The following is a 20,397-nucleotide window of genomic DNA, read 5'->3' as shown; positions in this document are numbered from 1 at the left end:
GAACACCAACCATGAAGCATGGAGGTGGAAACATCATCCTTTGGGGATGCTTTTCTGCAAAAGGGACAGGACGACTGCACCGTATTGAGGGGAGGATGGATGGGGCCATGTATCGCGAGATCTTGGCAAACAACCTCCTCGCCTCAGTAAGAGCATTGAAGATGGGTCTTCCAGCATGACAACGACCCGAAACACACAGCCAGGGAAACTAAGGAGTGGCTCAGTAAGAAGCATCTCAAGGTCCTGGAGTGGCCTAGCCAGTCTCCAGACCTGAACCCAATAGAAAATCTTTGGAGGGAGCTGAAAGTCTGTATTGCCCAGCGACAGCCCCAAAACCTGAAGAATCTGGAGAAGGTCTGTATGGAGGAGTGGGCCAAAATCCCTGCTGCAGTGTGTGCAAACCTGGTCAAGAACTACAGGAAACGTATGATCTCTCTAATTGCAAACAAAGGTTTCTGTACCAAATATTAAGTTCTACTTTTCTGATGTATCAGATACTTATGTTATGCAATAAAATGCTAATGGATTACTTAAAAATCATACAATGTGATTTTCTGGATCCGTCTCTCACAGTTGAAGTGTACCTATGATAAAAAATGACAGACCTCTACATGCTTTGTAAGTAGGAAAACCTGCAAAATCGGCAGTGTATCAAATACTTGTTCTCCCCACTGTACATACCGCACATCTCTACAGTAGAAATACTCAAGAAAATAAACAATGACGATCCAGATGAGAATGATCTATGATCATCTATGTTCATTCATCAATAACAAGTCATGGCTCTACTAGTACTGGCACAACATCAGTGGCCCGACTAGTTTTCTAAAACATCTGTGGAATACTACTATTACTTTGGATTGGTCTAATTAACTGCAAAACTGCAACGTTTCAAAAGTCTGTCTTTGTTGTTTTTTGGTCCATATAGTCATTTGACACCCAACATGTTTTCCTATGCTAGAAATCCACATACAACCCTCTCATGCATGTCACATCTCAATGCCGTATGCTTCTCTGTGTTCGTCAGGTCCCTTAATGTTAGTATTTGCATTGTGTGCGCTGTGGAAGCCACAGCCACTGAATAGGACTTCCAAATGGCTCCCTATTTACTACATAGTACACTAATTTTGGCCAGAGCCCTATGGGCACTATATAGGGAATGTGGTGCCATTTGGGACACAGCCTCTGTGTTGCGTAGGAGAGCACACATGAAAGGGATTAACCATTTACCACAGACTGTATCTAGCTAGGACCCCTTTGAAGCCAATGCCATGTTAAAACAAAAAGACCTCAGCTTGGAAACACATGGAGCCTCTAATGAACGTCATTACATCACTTTCCAAATAAATCTAATCTGGAGGGTCTGAGAGAGACTGCCGATGGGTTGGCTAACTGCAGGTTAGCCCTGGTCAGGAGGTTCCTGGCTGAACGTGTTCAATGTGTTCACTAAGGCTTTGTTGTGTCACCTAGAGAGCACTTAATGCAACATGTTGCCAGTAAAGCATTTGAACCAATCATTTACTGGGAGTTTTTATAATATGATCAGCTGTATTTTTTGGGGCCAAATTAGATTGGCCCGTCAAGTGTTCCATTATAGGGTGACCCACAATAAAAATAAAAAATAAATGCCTCTAAATTGAATCGCTGCTGAGGGCATTAACAGGTCTGCGGTTTTCTCTGAAACACACGATACTCAGGTTCACCTGGGCCGAAGAGAGAGATGGAGAGAGGAAGAGCGAGAGACTAGTAGCATATGACAACAGAGAGAATGTCTTAATTCTCTTCTACAGTACTTACTATGGTGATATCAGTCTCACTTCCTGACTGTTCTGCTCTTCTTGTAACCTCCACTCAGTCTGACCTAGGGCTGAGAAAGCAGACTGCTGTATACACACACACACACCTGAGAAAGCATATCACTGCAGATACACACACCTGAGAAAGCATATATTTGTATACACACACACACCTGAGAAAGCATATCGCTGTATACACACACACACACACCTGAGAAAGCAGACCGCTGTATACACACACAAACCTGAGAAAGCATATCGCTGTATACACAAACACACCTGAGAAGGCAGATTGCTACAGACACACACACACCTGAGAAAGCATATGGCTGCAGATACACACACACCTGAGAAAGCAGATTGCTACACACACACACAAACACACACACACACACCTGAGAAAGCAGATCGCTGCAGACACACACACACACACCTGAGAAAGCAGATCACTGCAGACACACACACACCTGAGAAAGCAGATTGTTACACACACACACCTGAGAAAGCAGATCGCTGCAGACACACACACACACCTGAGAAAGCAGATCACTGCAGACACACACACACACACACGCACCTGAGAAAGCAGATCACTGCAGACATACACACACACACCTGAGAAAGCAGATCGCTGCAGACACACACACACCTGAGAAAGCAGATCATGGCAGACACACACACACACACCTGAGAAAGCAGATCGCTGCAGACACACACACACACACCTGAGAAAGCACACACACACACACACACCTGAGAAAGCAGATCACTGCAGACACACACACACCTGAGAAAGCAGATTGCTACACACACACACACACACCTGAGAAAGCAGATCGCTGCAGACACACACACACACACCTGAGAAAGCACACACACACACACCTGAGAAAGCAGATCGCTGCAGACACACACACACACCTGAGAAAGCAGATCACTGCAGACACACACACGCCTGAGAAAGCAGATCGCTGCAGACACACACACACACCTGAGAAAGCAGATCGCTGCAGACACACACACACACACACACCTGAGAAAGCAGATCGCTGCAGACACACACACACACACCTGAGAAAGCAGATCACTGCAGACACACACACACACACCTGAAAAACCAGATCACTGCCTACACACACACACACACCTGAGAAAGCAGATCACTGCAGACACACACACCTGAGAAAGCAGATCACTGCAGACACACACGCCTGAGAAAGCAGATCGCTGCAGACACACACACACACATCTGAGAAAGCAGATCACTGCAGACACACACACACACCTGAGAAAGCAGATCGCTGCAGACACACACACACACCTGAGAAAGCAGATCACTGCAGACACACACACACCTAAGAAAGCAGATTGCTACACACACACACACACACACACACACACACACACACACACACACACACACACACACACCTGAGAAAGCAGATCGCTGCAGACACACACACACACCTGAGAAAGCAGATCGCTGCAGACACACACACACACCTGAGAAAGCAGATCGCTGCAGACACACACACACACCTGAGAAAGCAGATCACTGCAGACACACACACACACACACCTGAGAAAGCAGATCGCTGCAGACACACGCACACCTGAGAAAGCATATCGCTGCAGACACACACACCTGAGAAAGCAGATCGTTGCAGACACACACACACACACCTGAGAAAGCAGATCACTGCAGACACACACACACACACCTGAAAAACCAGATCACTGCAGACACACACACACACACCTGAGAAAGCAGATCACTGCAGACACACACACCTGAGAAAGCAGATCACTGCAGACACACACGCCTGAGAAAGCAGATCGCTGCAGACACACACACACACATCTGAGAAAGCAGATCACTGCAGACACACACACACACCTGAGAAAGCAGATCGCTGCAGACACACACACACACCTGAGAAAGCAGATCGCTGCAGATGGAGCTCTAAAACTCTCCAAAGCCTAGTTTCCTACTGTTAAATGATACAGGACACCATGTTGTCCCACTTCATGCCACATTTAAGGTGTTTTGTGTGCATCGGGAGTCACTAGTGTTCCCATGACTCTCAGCTACCTGCCTCTGTCTCGACTCACAGCCACTACAGTCCAACTGCAAATCTTAGCTGCCTGCATGCCTGGGGCTATGCTAAGGCTTATACCATCTTGTGGAGATGCTTTTTGCGGTTGGCTACTGTGTTTTCATAAGCTGGCTTTATGTACTGTAGAACAGACAGGAATGTAGATGTTGTTTATTATATAGATTAGAACAGGCAGGAATGTAGATGTTGTTTATTATATAGATTAGAACATACAGGAATGTAGATGTTGTTTATTATATAGATTAGAACAGACAGGAATGTAGATGTTGTTTATTATATAGATTAGAATAGACAGGAATGTAGATGTTGTTTATTATATAGATTAGAATAGACAGGAATGTAGATGTTGTTTATTATATAGATTAGAACAGACAGGAATGTAGATGTTGTTTATTATATAGATTAGAATAGACAGGAATGTAGATGTTGTTTATTATATAGATTAGAATAGACAGGAATGTAGATGTATGTTGTTTATTATATAGATTAGAATAGACAGGAATGTAGATGTATGTTGTTTATTATATAGATTAGAACAGACAGGAATGTAGATGTTGTTTATACTCTATACAGCCTCCTCTTTGTCTGTCCCCATTCCCACTCTATACAGCCTCCTCTCTGTCTGTCCCCATCCCCACTCTATACAGCCTCCTCTCTGTCTGTCCCCATCCCCACTCTATACAGCCTCCTCTCTGTCTGTCCCCATCCCCACTCTATACAGCCTCCTCTCTGTCTGTCCCCATCCCCACTCTATACAGCCTCCTCTCTGTCTGTCCCCATCCCCACTCTATACAGCCTCCTCTCTGTCTGTCCCCATCCCCACTCTATACAGCCTCCTCTCTGTCTGTCCCCATCCCCACTCTATACAGCCTCCTCTCTGTCTGTCCCCATTTCTACTCTATACAGCCTCCTCTCTGTCTGTCCCCATCTCCACTCTATACAGCCTCCTCTCTGTCTGTCCCCATTTCTACTCTATACAGCCTCCTCTCTGTCTGTCCCCATCCCCACTCTATACAGCCTCCTCTCTGTCTGTCCCCATCCCCACTCTATACAGCCTCCTCTCTGTCTGTCCCCATTTCTACTCTATACAGCCTCCTCTCTGTCTGTCCCCATCCCCACTCTATACAGCCTCCTCTCTGCCTGTCCCCATTTCTACTCTATACAGCCTCCTCTCTGTCTGTCCCCATTCCCACTCTATACAGCGTCCTCTCTGTCTGTCCCCATTCCCACTCTATACAGCGTCCTCTCTGTCTGTCCCCATTCCCACTCTATACAGCGTCTCTCCGTCTGTCCCCATTCCCACTCTATACAGCCTCCTCTCTGTCTGTCTCCATCCCCACTCTATACAACCCTCCTCTCTGTCTGTCCCCATCCCCACTCTATACAGCCCTCCTCTCTGTCTGTCCCCATTTCTACTCTATGCAGCCCTCCTCTCTATCTGTCCCCATTCCCACTCTATACAACCCTCCTCTTTGTCTGTCCCCATTCCCACTCTATACAGCCATCATCTCTGTCTGTCCCCATTCCCACTCTATACAACCCTACTCTCTGTCTGTCCCCATTCCCACTCTATACAGCCATCCTCTCTGTCTGTCCCCATTCCCACTCTATACAACCCTCCTCTCCGTCTGTCCCCATTCCCACTCTATACTGCCCTCCTCTCTGTCTGTCCCCATTTCTACTCTATGCAGCCCTCCTCTCTGTCTGTCCCCATTCCCACTCTATACAACCCTCCTCTCTGTCTGTCCCCATTCCCACTCTATACAACCCTCCTCTCTGTCTGTCCCCATTCCCACTCTATGCAGCCCTCCTCTCTGTCTGTCCCCATTCCCAGTCTACACAGCCCTCCTCTCTGTCTGTCCCCATCCCTAGTCTATACAGCCCTCCTGTCTGTCTGTCCCCATTCCCACTCTATACAGCCTCCTCTCTGTCTGTCCCCATTCCCACTCTATACAGCCTCCTCTCTGTCTGTCCCCATTCCCACTCTATACAGCCATCCTTTATGTCTGTCCCCATCTCCACTCTATACAGCCCTCCTCTCTGTCTGTCCCCATTCCCACTCTATACAGCCATCCTCTCTGTCTGACCCCATTCCCACTCTATACAGCCTCCTCTCTGTCTGTCCCCATTCCCACTCTATACAGCCATCCTCTCTGTCTGTCCCCATCCCCACTCTATACAGCCCTCCTCTCTGTCTGTCCCCATTCCCACTCTATACAGCCATCCTCTCTGTCTGACCCCATTCCCACTCTATACAGCTATCCTCTCTGTCTGACCCCATTCCCACTCTATACAGCCCTCCTCTCTGTCTGACCCCATTCCCAATCTATACAGCCATCCTCTCTGTCTGACCCCATTCCCACTCTATACAGCCTCCTCTCTGTCTGACCCCATTCCCATTCTATTCAGCCATCCTCTCTGTCTGTCCCCATCCCCACTCTATACAGCCTCCTCTCTATCTGTCCCCATTCCCACTCTATACAGCCCTCCTCTCTGTCTGTCCCCATCCCCACTCTATACAGCTTCCTCTCTATCTGTCCCCATCCCCACTCTATACAGCCCTCCTCTCTGTCTGTCCCCATCCCCATTCTATACAGCCCTCCTCTCTATCTGTCCCCATCCCCACTCTATACAGCCTCCTCTCTATCTGTCCCCATCCCCACTCTATACAGCCCTCCTCTCTGTCTGTCCCCATTCCCACTCTATACAACCTCCTCTCTGTCTGTCCCCATCCCCACTCTATACAACCCTCCTCTCTGTCTGTCCCCATTCCCACTCTATACAACCCTCCTCTCTGTCTGTCCCCATTCCCACTCTATACAGCCATCCTCTCTGTCTGTCCCCATTCCCACTCTATACAGCCCTCCTCTCAGACTTGAGTTCTTCAGTCTACCGCTAACATGCTCCAGATGTGGCCTGTGTCTGTCAAACACACCCCTTGTTGAGTAACTAAGCCATGATGGGGAAAGATAGAAAATAGACTGTGAAGAAAGAGACAAGAAATGTAGCCACCAAAACACATAACACATCTAAGTACAGTACATCTCTTGTACAATGGTTAAATACATCTTTTTATAAGACTGAAATACATACACTGGGTTTAGCAAACTAGGGACATGTTTTCACCAGCCTCTAACTACCCTTTTCAGGATGCACTGGGGTCAAGAGACGCTGCTCCTCTCCTCGCCATAGACTCTGGCGCTGGGCCAAACCTGAGCCCTTTATCCAGATGACTGATCTGGAAGGGATTTTTCTCCATGATTTTTCTGATATTTACATTAGCCAGTGTTCTCTTCGTTAGCAAGAGGTCCACAAGTGTCTGGCGAAGGTCAGTGGGATGTTAGATCGCTCATCCAGCTGGACTAGAACTCTGCTGCCGCAGGCCTGCTACACAGAGCTGGGTGGCAGAACACTGTGTACAATTACATTGTTTGCTAAGAGTCCCGAAAAATAGAACCGAGCATGAAAAAATGTCCTTTCATTACTCAGCCCCCTGGTCTTGGAATTCCCTCCAAGCCAATTTACATATAGATAAACAGGTTGTTGAGATATGTAGTTGTTTCTAGTTGTCATCTGATGTCTCTAGTTTGTGTTGTGTTTTGTAAGGCAGCAGGTTGTTTTACTTCACACACATCCACTGTTAGTTTGCTGTTGTATTTGTGCTGTTGCCAGTGTCTTCTGTCTGTTTTGTCTGAAATGTTTATTGTATTTTTTATCCCAGCCCGTCCCCACAGGAGGCCTTTTGCCTCTTGCCAAGCAGTCAATGTAAATAGTACTATTTTCTTCATTGATAGCCTGTTTAAATAAAGGTTCAATAAAAACATGTACAAAATAGAATCAGTCCAGGATAAATGGATGGATTCATCAGTATCCTGTATTTACACAGGATTGGTTGGGATAACACACAACAGTAAGGTAAATACTGTACATGGATACTAGAGTGTACTGTATAGGAAGCAAACAAAGGTCCCGTACTGCTGCTGGACAAAACATATACTATAGTTAAGGAAATGAGAGACACACACGCTGAATATGGCCCCCAAATACTATACCATGTGTGACCTAATTTCGTTACCTACAGCAGTAAATAGCCCAGGACTAAGGCTTGTGAATACTGGGAAAGGAATGTATGTTTTCATTGCCTTGTTCATACAACACGAAATTAGCATTTTGACATACATTTCATTGCCTCATTACTTTTTTAGTAACATGAAACATTGCATGTAATAATTACATTGTTCAGTTTAAGGTGCTCAACTTTCATTGAGGGAATTTCCCCTTGGTTCCTTCATGGTTCCTTCATGTAATTTCCTTTATAAAGCATGTGATGCCACTACTTACCCCATCCTTACATCACCAATGCACAGTCTTCTATGACCCCCTGCATTCCTGCTGTCAAAACAGGTTGAAAAGAACCGTCTGATGGGTGGGGATCATGTCTCCCCTCATAGACGTACTTTACCCTGACGTGTGTATGCTCTTTCTCTCACTCTCTCACTCTCTCTTTCTCTCACTCTCTCCTCTCCCCTTTCTCCCTCTCTCTCTTCTCTTTCTCTCTTCTCTTTCTCTCTCTCTCTCTCTCTCTCTCTCTCTCTCTCTCTCTCTCTCTTTCTCTCTCTCTTTCTCTCACTCTCACCCTCTCTCCTCTCCCCTTTCTCCCTCCCCCTCGCTCTCTTCTCTTTCTATCTCTCCTCTCTCCCATCTCTTTCTCTTGCTCTCTCTCTCTCGCTCTCACTCTCTCGCTCTCTCTCTCCTCTCCCCCTTTCTCCCTCTCTCTCTCTCTTCTCTTTCTATCTCTGTCCTCTCTCCCATCTCTCTCATCTCTTTCTATCGCATCTCTTTCCATTTCATCTCTCTCCCATCTGCAGGGTCCAGCAGGCCTGATCGGTACGTCAGGGGGAGCTGGAGATCCTGGTGAAAAGGTAGAGGGGTGTTTATTCTGCCATTAGGCTTTGAGTGGATTAGCCAGACGCTGAGGGCCAGGCAGACAGGCAGAAAGCCAGACAGACAGACAGACAGACAGACAGACAGACAGACAGACAGACTTAGACAAACACTGACCACCCTCACACCCTGCAATTACTGTGTTCCCACTGTCTCCTTAGACTTCACTCAACCAACCCTGCATCTCAGTCTCACACAACTTGAAATGTAAAATGATCTTTTCAACTTTGTGGCAAAGAAAGCAAATACACACACACCACACACACTCATCTGGGTCATGCTCCTTAAATATGTAAGTCATTTTAAGTCTCCATGCTGTATGAGGATAGAGAGACCACTCTGGGATGTTTCCCAACTAGTTCCTGTACTTATGACAACACAAAACCCCAATCATCACCCTTCAACCCTCAACTGTCAGAACTCAGCTTCCCCTGCTGCTCCCTGACTGTTGACTTAAATTACTTTACTGAGGTCCAGACTGCTGATTATTGACAGGCGCTCAGCTGGATGCCCCGGTCCAGCTCCCTAGCCTACCCAGAAACACCTTCTCTCTGTCAGAACATTGCTCTAAAATGCTTGCTCTCTCAGACAGACCTACAACTCTCTCTTTCCCTTTATCTCTCTCTCTCTCTCTCTCTCTCACACTCTCTTTATCTCTCTCACTCTTTTTCTCTCTCTCCCTCTCTCTATATATCTAACTCCCCTCTCTCTCTCTCTCTCTCTCTCTCTCTCTCTCTCTCACTCTCTTTGTCTCTCTCTCTCTCTCTCTCTCTCTCTCTCTCTCTCTCTCTCTCTCACACACACACTCTCTCTCTCACTCTCTTTATCTCTCTCACTCTCTCTCTCTCTCTCTCTCTCAGACAGACCTACACCGTCGTTGCCCCTCCTTATGACTTACATTGTATCTGTCAGCACCAGAACCAGCCGTACCCTGTCAGGCAGTGAATTCCTTTCAGATTAAATACATTTCATCCAATTATGCACTTTGATTTAGACAGATTTTTCAAATACAGAGCTCTAAATCCATTCTTTGTTTTTAAGTACTGTAGGCTGCTTACAGTGAGGGAATAGTGTATCAGTGCTTGTACAGTCAAGACAGGAGAACTGTGGATTCAAATATAAATGATACAGACTGTTAGAGACTAGAGGAGAGACCCAGTCAGACTGTTAGATACTAGAGGAGAGACCCAGTCAGGCTGTTAGATACTAGAGGAGAGACCCAGTCAGACTTTTAGAGACTAGAGGAGAGACCCAGTCAGGCTGTTAGATACTAGAGGAGAGACCCAGTCAGACTGTTAGATACTAGAGGAGAGACCCAGTCAGACTGTTAGATACTAGAGGAGAGACCCAGTCAGACTGTTAGATACTAGAGGAGAGACACAGTCAGACTGTTAGATACTAGAGGAGAGACCCAGTCAGATACTAAAGGAGAGACCTAGTCAGACTGTTAGATACTAGAGGAGAGACCCAGTCAGATACTAGAGGAGAGACCTAGTCAGACTGTTAGAGACTAGAGGAGAGACCCAGTCAGACTGTTAGATACTAGAAGAGAGACCCAGTCAGACTGTTAGATACTAGAGGAGAGACCCAGTCAGACTGTTAGATACTAGAGGAGAGACCCAGTCAGGCTGTTAGAGACTAGAGGAGAGACCCAGTCAGACTGTTAGATACTAGAGGAGAGACCCAGTCAGATACTAGAGGAGAGACCTAGTCAGACTGTTAGAGACTAGAGGAGAGACCCAGTCAGACTGTTAGATACTAGAGGAGAGACCCAGTCAGACTGTTAGATACTAGAGGAGAGACCCAGTCCGACTGTTAGATACTAGAGGAGAGACCCAGTCAGACTGTTAGATACTAGAGGAGAGACCCAGTCAGACTGTTAGATACTAGAGGAGAGACCCAGTCAGACTGTTAGAGACTAGAGGAGAGACCTAGTCAGACTGTTAGATACTAGAGGAGAGACCCAGTCAGACTGTTAGATACTAGAGGAGAGACCCAGTTAGACTGTTAGAGACTAGAGGAGAGACCCAGTTAGATACTAGAGGAGAGACCCAGTTAGATACTAGAGGAGATACCCAGTTAGACTGTTAGAGACTAGAGGAGAGACCCAGTCAGGCTGTTAGAGACTAGAGGAGAGACCCAGTTAGATACTAGAGGAGAGACCCAGTTAGACTATTAGATACTAGAGGAGAGACCCAGTTAGATACTAGAGGAGAGACCCAGTTAGATACTAAAGGAGAGACCCAGTCAGGCTGTTAGATACTAGAGGAGATACCCAGTCAGATTGTTAGATACTAGAGGAGAGACCCAGTCAGACTGTTAGATACTAGAGGAGAGACCCAGTCAGGCTGTTAGATACTAGAGGAGAGACCCAGTCAGACTGTTAGAGACTAGAGGAGGGACCCAGTCAGACTGTTAGATACTAGAGGAGAGACCCAGTCAGACTGTTAGATACTAGAGGAGAGACCCAGTCAGACTGTTAGATACTAGAGGAGAGACCCAGTCAGGCTGTTAGAGACTAGAGGAGAGACCCAGTCAGACTGTTAGAGACCAGAGGAGAGACCCAGTCAGGCTGTTAGAGACTAGAGGAGAGACCCAGTCAGACTGTTAGATACTAGAGGAGAGACCCAGTCAGACTGTTAGATACTAGAGGAGAGACCTAGTCAGACTGTTAGATACTAGAGGAGAGACCCAGTCAGATACTAGAGGAGAGACCTAGTCAGACTGTTAGAGACTAGAGGAGAGACCCAGTCAGACTGTTAGATAGTAGAGGAGAGACCCAATCAGACTGTTAGATACTAGAGGAGAGACCCAGTAAGACTGTTAGAGACTAGAGGAGAGACCTAGTCAGACTGTTAGATACTAGAGGAGAGACCCAGTCAGACTGTTAGATACTAGAGGAGAGACCCAGTTAGACTGTTAGATACTAGAGGAGAGACCCAGTCAGGCTGTTAGAGACTAGAGGAGAGACCCAGTTAGATACTAGAGGAGAGACCCAGTTAGATACTAGAGGAGAGACCCAGTTAGACTGTTAGATACTAGAGGAGAGACCCAATCAGACTGTTAGATACTAGAGGAGAGACCCAGTCAGGCTGTTAGAGACTAGAGGAGAGACCCAGTCAGGCTGTTAGATACTAGAGGAGAGACCCAGTCAGGCTGTTAGAGACTAGATACTAGAGGAGAGACCCAGTTAGATACTAGAGGAGAGACCCAGTCAGACTGTTAGATACTAGAGGAGAGACCCAGTCAGACTGTTAGAGACTAGAGGAGAGACCTAGTCAGACTGTTAGATACTAGAGGAGAGACCCAGTCAGACTGTTAGATACTAGAGGAGAGACCCAGTTAGACTGTTAGATACTAGAGGAGAGACCCAGTCAGGCTGTTAGAGACTAGAGGAGAGACCCAGTTAGATACTAGAGGAGAGACCCAGTTAGATACTAGAGGAGAGACCCAGTTAGACTGTTAGATACTAGAGGAGAGACCCAATCAGACTGTTAGATACTAGAGGAGAGACCCAGTCAGGCTGTTAGAGACTAGAGGAGAGACCCAGTCAGGCTGTTAGATACTAGAGGAGAGACCCAGTCAGGCTGTTAGAGACTAGATACTAGAGGAGAGACCCAGTTAGATACTAGAGGAGAGACCCAGTTAGACTGTTAGATACTAGAGGAGAGACCCAGTCAGACTGTTAGATACTAGAGGAGAGACCCAGTCAGGCTGTTAGAGACTAGAGGAGAGACCCAGTCAGACTGTTAGATACTAGAGGAGAGACCCAGTCAGGCTGTTAGAGACTAGAGGAGAGACCCAGTCAGGCTGTTAGATACTAGAGGAGAGACCCAGTCAGGCTGTTAGATACTAGAGGAGAGACCCAGTCAGACTGTTAGATACTAGAGGAGAGACCCAGTCAGACTGTTAGATACTAGAGGAGAGACCCAGTCAGGCTGTTAGATACTAGAGGAGAGACCCAGTCAGACTGTTAGATACTAGAGGAGAGACCCAGTCAGGCTGTTAGATACTAGAGGAGAGACCCAGTCAGACTGTTAGATACTAGTGGAGAGACCCAGTCAGACTGTTAGATACTAGAGGAGAGACCCAGTCAGGCTGTTAGATACTAGAGGAGAGACCCAGTCAGACTGTTAGATACTAGAGGAGAGACCCAGTCAGACTGTTAGATACTAGAGGAGAGACGCAGTCAGACTGTTAGATACTAGAGGAGAGACCCAGTCAGACTGTTAGATACTAGAGGAGAGACCCAGTGAGGCTGTTAGAGGAGAGACCCAGTCAGACTGTTAGATACTAGAGGGTAGACCCAGTCAGATACTAGAGGAGAGACCCAGTCAGACTGTTAGATACCAGAGGAGAGACCCAGTTAGAGACTAGAGGAGAGACCCAGTCAGACTGTTAGATACCAGAGGAGAGACCCAGTTAGATACTAGAGGAGAGACCCAGTCAGGCTGTTAGATACTAGAGGAGAGACCCAGTCAGGCTGTTAGATACTAGAGGAGAGACCTAGTCAGACTGTTAGAAACTAGAGGAGAGACCCAGTCAGATTGTAGAGGAGAGACCCAGTCAGGCTGTTAGAGACTAGAGGAGAGACCCAGTCAGGCTGTTAGAGACTAGAGGAGAGACCCAGTCAGGCTGTTAGATACTAGTGGAGAGACCCAGTCAGACTGTTAGATACTAGAGGAGAGACCCAGTCAGGCTGTTAGATACTAGAGGAGAGACCCAGTCAGACTGTTAGATACTAGAGGAGAGACCCATTCCGACTGTTAGATACTAGAGGAGAGACCCAGTCAGACTGTTAGATACTAGAGGAGAGACCCAGTCAGACTGTTAGATACTAGAGGAGAGACCCAGTGAGGCTGTTAGAGGAGAGACCCAGTCAGACTGTTAGATACTAGAGGGTAGACCCAGTCAGATACTAGAGGAGAGACCCAGTCAGACTGTTAGATACCAGAGGAGAGACCCAGTTAGAGACTAGAGGAGAGACCCAGTCAGACTGTTAGATACCAGAGGAGAGACCCAGTTAGATACTAGAGGAGAGACCCAGTCAGGCTGTTAGATACTAGAGGAGAGACCCAGTCAGGCTGTTAGATACTAGAGGAGAGACCTAGTCAGACTGTTAGATACTAGAGGAGAGACCCAGTCAAATTGTAGAGGAGAGACCCAGTCAGACTTTTAGATACTAGAGGAGAGACCCAGTCAGACTGTTAGATACTAGAGGAGAGACCCAGTCAGGCTGTTAGAGACTAGAGGAGAGACCCAGTTAGATACTAGAGGAGAGACCCAGTTAGACTGTTAGATACTAGAGGAGAGACCCAGTTAGATACTAGAGGAGAGACCCAGTTAGATACTAAAGGAGAGACCCAGTCAGGCTGTTAGATACTAGAGGAGAGACCCAGTCAGACTGTTAGATACTAGAGGAGAGACCCAGTCAGACTGTTAGATACTAGAGGAGAGACCCAGTCAGGCTGTTAGATACTAGAGGAGAGACCCAGTCAGACTGTTAGAGACTAGAGGAGGGACCCAGTCAGACTGTTAGATACTAGAGGAGAGACCCAGTCAGACTGTTAGATACTAGAGGAGAGACCAAGTCAGACTGTTAGATACTAGAGGAGAGACCCAGTCAGGCTGTTAGAGACTAGAGGAGAGACCCAGTCAGACTGTTAGAGACCAGAGGAGAGACCCAGTCAGTCTGTTAGATACTAGAGGAGAGACCCAGTCAGACTGTTAGATACTAGAGGAGAGACCCAGTCAGACTGTTAGATACTAGAGGAGAGACCTAGTCAGACTGTTAGATACTAGAGGAGAGACCCAGTCAGATACTAGAGGAGAGACCTAGTCAGACTGTTAGAGACTAGAGGAGAGACCCAGTCAGACTGTTAGATAGTAGAGGAGAGACCCAATCAGACTGTTAGATACTAGAGGAGAGACCCAGTCAGACTGTTAGATACTAGAGGAGAGACCCAGTCAGACTGTTAGATACTAGAGGAGAGACCCAGTCAGACTGTTAGAGACTAGAGGAGAGACCTAGTCAGACTGTTAGATACTAGAGGAGAGACCCAGTCAGACTGTTAGATACTAGAGGAGAGACCCAGTTAGACTGTTAGATACTAGAGGAGAGACCCAGTCAGGCTGTTAGAGACTAGAGGAGAGACCCAGTTAGATACTAGAGGAGAGACCCAGTTAGATACTAGAGGAGAGACCCAGTTAGACTGTTAGATACTAGAGGAGAGACCCAATCAGACTGTTAGATACTAGAGGAGAGACCCAGTCAGGCTGTTAGAGACTAGAGGAGAGACCCAGTCAGGCTGTTAGATACTAGAGGAGAGACCCAGTCAGGCTGTTAGAGACTAGATACTAGAGGAGAGACCCAGTTAGATACTAGAGGAGAGACCCAGTTAGACTGTTAGATACTAGAGGAGAGACCCAGTCAGACTGTTAGATACTAGAGGAGAGACCCAGTCAGGCTGTTAGAGACTAGAGGAGAGACCCAGTCAGACTGTTAGATACTAGAGGAGAGACCCAGTCAGGCTGTTAGAGACTAGAGGAGAGACCCAGTCAGGCTGTTAGATACTAGAGGAGAGACCCAGTCAGGCTGTTAGATACTAGAGGAGAGACCCAGTCAGACTGTTAGATACTAGAGGAGAGACCCAGTCAGACTGTTAGATACTAGAGGAGAGACCCAGTCAGGCTGTTAGAGACTAGAGGAGAGACCCAGTCAGACTGTTAGAGACTAGAGGAGGGACCCAGTCAGGCTGTTAGATACTAGAGGAGAGACCCAGTCAGGCTGTTAGAGACTAGAGGAGAGACCCAGTCAGACTGTTAGATACTAGAGTAGAGACCCAGTCAGGCTGTTAGAGACTAGAGGAGAGACCCAGTCAGACTGTTAGAGACTAGAGGAGAGACCCAGTCAGGCTGTTAGATACTAGAGGAGAGACCCAGTCAGACTGTTAGATACTAGAGGAGAGACCCAGTCAGGCTGTTAGATACTAGAGGAGAGACCCAGTCAGACTGTTAGATACTAGTGGAGAGACCCAGTCAGACTGTTAGATACTAGAGGAGAGACCCAGTCAGGCTGTTAGATACTAGAGGAGAGACCCAGTCAGACTGTTAGATACTAGAGGAGAGACCCAGTCAGACTGTTAGATACTAGAGGAGAGACGCAGTCAGACTGTTAGATACTAGAGGAGAGACCCAGTCAGACTGTTAGATACTAGAGGAGAGACCCAGTCAGACTGTTAGATACTAGAGGAGAGACCCAGTCAGGCTGTTAGAGGAGAGACCCAGTCAGACTGTTAGATACTAGAGGGTAGACCCAGTCAGATACTAGAGGAGAGACCCAGTCAGACTGTTAGATACCAGAGGAGAGACCCAGTTAGAGACTAGAGGAGAGACCCAGTCAGACTGTTAGATACCAGAGGAGAGACCCAGTTAGATACTAGAGGAGAGACCCAGTCAGGCTGTTAGATACTAGAGGAGAGACCCAGTCAGGCTGTTAGATACTAGAGGAGAGACCTAGTCAGGCTGTTAGATACTAGAGGAGAGACCCAGTCAGGCTGTTAGATACTAGAGGAGAGACCCAGTCAGGCTGTTAGATACTAGAGGAGAGACCCAGTCAGGCTGTTAGATACTAGAGGAGAGACCCAGTCAGACTGTTAGATACTAGAGGAGAGACCCAGTCAGACTGTTAGATACTAGAGGAGGGACCCAGTCTGACTGTTAGAGACTAGAGGAGAGACCCAGTCAGACTGTTAGAGACTAGAGGAGAGACCCAGTCAGGCTGTTAGAGACTAGAGGAGAGACCCAGTCAGACTGTTAGATACTAGAGGAGAGACCTAGTCAGACTGTTAGATACTAGAGGAGAGACCCAGTCAGATACTAGAGGAGAGACCCAGTCAGGCTGTTAGATACTAGAGGAGAGACCCAGTCAGACTGTTAGATACTAGAGGAGAGACCCAGTCAGACTGTTAGAGACTAGAGGAGAGACCCAGTCAGGCTGTTAGAGACTAGAGGAGAGACCCAGTCAGACTGTTAGATACTAGAGGAGAGACCCAGTCAGACTGTTAGATACTAGAGGAGAGACCCATTCAGACTGTTAGATACTAGAGGAGAGACCCAGTCAGGCTGTTAGATACTAGAGGAGAGACCCAGACTGTTAGATACTAGAGGAGAGACCCAGTCAGACTGTTAGATACTAGAGGAGAGACCCAGTCAGACTGTTAGATACTAGAGGAGAGACCCAGTCAGACTGTTAGAGACTAGAGGAGAGACCCAGTCAGACTGTTAGATACTAGAGGAGAGACCCAGTCAGACTGTTAGAGACTAGAGGAGAGACCCAGTCAGACTGTTAGAGACCAGAGGAGAGACCCAGTCAGGCTGTTAGAGACTAGAGGAGAGATCCAGTCAGACTGTTAGATACTAGAGGGTAGACCCAGTCAGACTGTTAGATACTAGAGGAGAGACCCAGTCAGACTGTTAGATACTAGAGGAGAGACCCAGTCAGGCTGTTAGAGACTAGAGGAGAGAACCAATCAGACTGTTAGATACTAGAGGAGAGACCCAGTCAGACTGTTAGAGACTAGAGGAAAGACCCAGTCAGACTGTTAGATACTAGAGGAGAGACCCAGTCAGGCTGTTAGAGACTAGAGGAGAGACCCAGTTAGATACTAGAGGAAAGACCCAGTTAGATACTAGAGGAGAGACCCAGTTAGACTGTTAGATACTAGAGGAAAGACCCAGTCAGACTGTTAGATACTAGAGGAGAGATCCAGTCAGGCTGTTAGAGACTAGAGGAGAGACCCAGTCAGACTGTTAGAGACTAGAGGAGAGACCCAGTCAGGCTGTTAGATACTAGAGGAGAGACCCAGTCAGGCTGTTAGATACTAGAGGAGAGACCCAGTCAGACTGTTAGATACTAGAGGAGAGACCCAGTCAGACTGTTAGATACTAGAGGAGGGACCCAATCAGACTGTTAGAGACTAGAGGAGAGACCCAGTCAGACTGTTAGAGACTAGAGGAGAGACCCAGTCAGGCTGTTACAGACTAGAGGAGAAACCCAGTCAGGCTGTTAGAGACTAGAAGAGAGACCCAGTCAGGCTGTTAGAGACTAGAGGAGAGACCCAGTCAGACTGTTAGAGACTAGAGGAGAGACCTAGTCAGACTGTTAGATACTAGAGGAGAGACCCAGTCAGATACTAGAGGAGAGACCCAGTCAGACTGTTAGAGACTAGAGGAGAGACCCAGTCAGGCTGTTAGAGACTAGAGGAGAGACCCAGTCAGACTGTTAGATACTAGAGGAGAGACCCAGTCAGACTGTTAGATACTAGAGGAGAGACCCAGTCAGACTGTTAGATACTAGAGGAGAGACCCAGTCAGGCTGTTAGATACTAGAGGAGAGACCCAGTCAGACTGTTAGAGACTAGAGGAGAGACCCAGTCAGACTGTTAGATACTAGAGGAGAGACCCAGTCAGGCTGTTAGATACTAGAGGAGAGGCCCAGACTGTTAGATACTAGAGGAGAGACCCAGTCAGACTGTTAGATACTAGAGGAGAGACCCAGTCAGACTGTTAGATACTAGAGGAGAGACCCAGTCAGACTGTTAGAGACTAGAGGAGAGACCCAGTCAGACTGTTAGAGACCAGAGGAGAGACCCAGTCAGGCTGTTAGAGACTAGAGGAGAGACCCAGTCAGACTGTTAGATACTAGAGGAGAGACCCAGTCAGATTGTAGAGGAGAGACCCAGTCAGACTGTTAGATACTAGAGGGTAGACCCAGTCAGACTGTTAGATACTAGAGGAGAGACCCAGTCAGATTGTTAGATACTAGAGGAGAGACCCAGTCAGGCTGTTAGAGACTAGAGGAGAGACCCAGTCAGACTGTTAGATACTAGAGGAGAGACCCAGTCAGGCTGTTAGATACTAGAGGAGAGACCCAGTCACACTGTAGAGGAGAGACCCAGTCAGACTGTTAGATACTAGAGGGTAGACCCAGTCAGACTGTTAGATACTAGAGGAGAGACCCAGTCAGACTGTTAGATACTAGAGGAGAGACCCAGTCAGCCTGTTAGAGACTAGAGGAGAGAACCAATCAGACTGTTAGATACTAGAGGAGAGACCCAGTCAGACTGTTAGATACTAGAGGAGAGACCCAGTCAGACTGTTAGATACTAGAGGAGAGACCCAGTCAGACTGTTAGATACTAGAGGAGAGACCCAGTCAGGCTGTTAGATACTAGAGGAGAGACCCAGTCAGACTGTTAGAGACTAGAGGAGAGACCCAGTCAGACTGTTAGATACTAGAGGAGAGACCCAGTCAGGCTGTTAGATACTAGAGGAGAGACCCAGACTGTTAGATACTAGAGGAGAGACCCAGTCAGACTGTTAGATACTAGAGGAGAGACCCAGTCAGACTGTTAGAGACTAGAGGAGAGACCCAGTCAGACTGTTAGATACTAGAGGAGAGACCCAGTCAGGCTGTTAGAGACTAGAGGAGAGACCCAGTCAGGCTGTTAGATACTAGTGGAGAGACCCAGTCAGACTGTTAGATACTAGAGGAGAGACCCAGTCAGGCTGTTAGATACTAGAGGAGAGACCCAGTCAGACTGTTAGATACTAGAGGAGAGACCCATTCCGACTGTTAGATACTAGAGGAGAGACCCAGTCAGACTGTTAGATACTAGAGGAGAGACCCAGTCAGACTGTTAGATACTAGAGGAGAGACCCAGTGAGGCTGTTAGAGGAGAGACCCAGTCAGACTGTTAGATACTAGAGGGTAGACCCAGTCAGATACTAGAGGAGAGACCCAGTCAGACTGTTAGATACCAGAGGAGAGACCCAGTTAGAGACTAGAGGAGAGACCCAGTCAGACTGTTAGATACCAGAGGAGAGACCCAGTTAGATACTAGAGGAGAGACCCAGTCAGGCTGTTAGATACTAGAGGAGAGACCCAGTCAGGCTGTTAGATACTAGAGGAGAGACCTAGTCAGACTGTTAGATACTAGAGGAGAGACCCAGTCAAATTGTAGAGGAGAGACCCAGTCAGACTTTTAGATACTAGAGGAGAGACCCAGTCAGACTGTTAGATACTAGAGGAGAGACCCAGTCAGGCTGTTAGAGACTAGAGGAGAGACCCAGTTAGATACTAGAGGAGAGACCCAGTTAGACTGTTAGATACTAGAGGAGAGACCCAGTTAGATACTAGAGGAGAGACCCAGTTAGATACTAAAGGAGAGACCCAGTCAGGCTGTTAGATACTAGAGGAGAGACCCAGTCAGACTGTTAGATAAAAGAGGAGAGACCCAGTCAGACTGTTAGATACTAGAGGAGAGACCCAGTCAGGCTGTTAGATACTAGAGGAGAGACCCAGTCAGACTGTTAGAGACTAGAGGAGTGACCCAGTCAGTCTGTTAGATACTAGAGGAGAGACCCAGTCAGACTGTTAGATACTAGAGGAGAGACCCAGTCAGACTGTTAGATACTAGAGGAGAGACCCAGTCAGGCTGTTAGAGACTAGAGGAGAGACCCAGTCAGACTGTTAGAGAC

General features: G+C 47.3%; 1 protein-coding gene across 1 annotated transcript in view; it reads left to right on the top strand.

Annotated features, from left to right (window-relative positions):
- Positions 1-20,397, top strand: part of LOC139398202 (collagen alpha-1(XXIV) chain-like) — a gene marked incomplete at both ends in the record, with an annotated part of 51,390 nt that overhangs the window by 9,359 nt on the left and 21,634 nt on the right. Inside the window, one exon of the mRNA XM_071144323.1 lies at positions 8,782-8,835. Within this exon, the coding sequence (XP_071000424.1) occupies positions 8,782-8,835 (54 nt within the window). The remainder of the gene's footprint in view (positions 1-8,781; positions 8,836-20,397) is intronic.

The sequence above is a fragment of the Oncorhynchus clarkii genome, unplaced genomic scaffold (genome assembly GCF_045791955.1).
Source record: "Oncorhynchus clarkii lewisi isolate Uvic-CL-2024 unplaced genomic scaffold, UVic_Ocla_1.0 unplaced_contig_12973_pilon_pilon, whole genome shotgun sequence".
In the NCBI taxonomy this organism is placed as follows: domain Eukaryota; kingdom Metazoa; phylum Chordata; class Actinopteri; order Salmoniformes; family Salmonidae; genus Oncorhynchus; species Oncorhynchus clarkii.
This window is presented reverse-complemented; position numbering and strand designations above follow the sequence as displayed.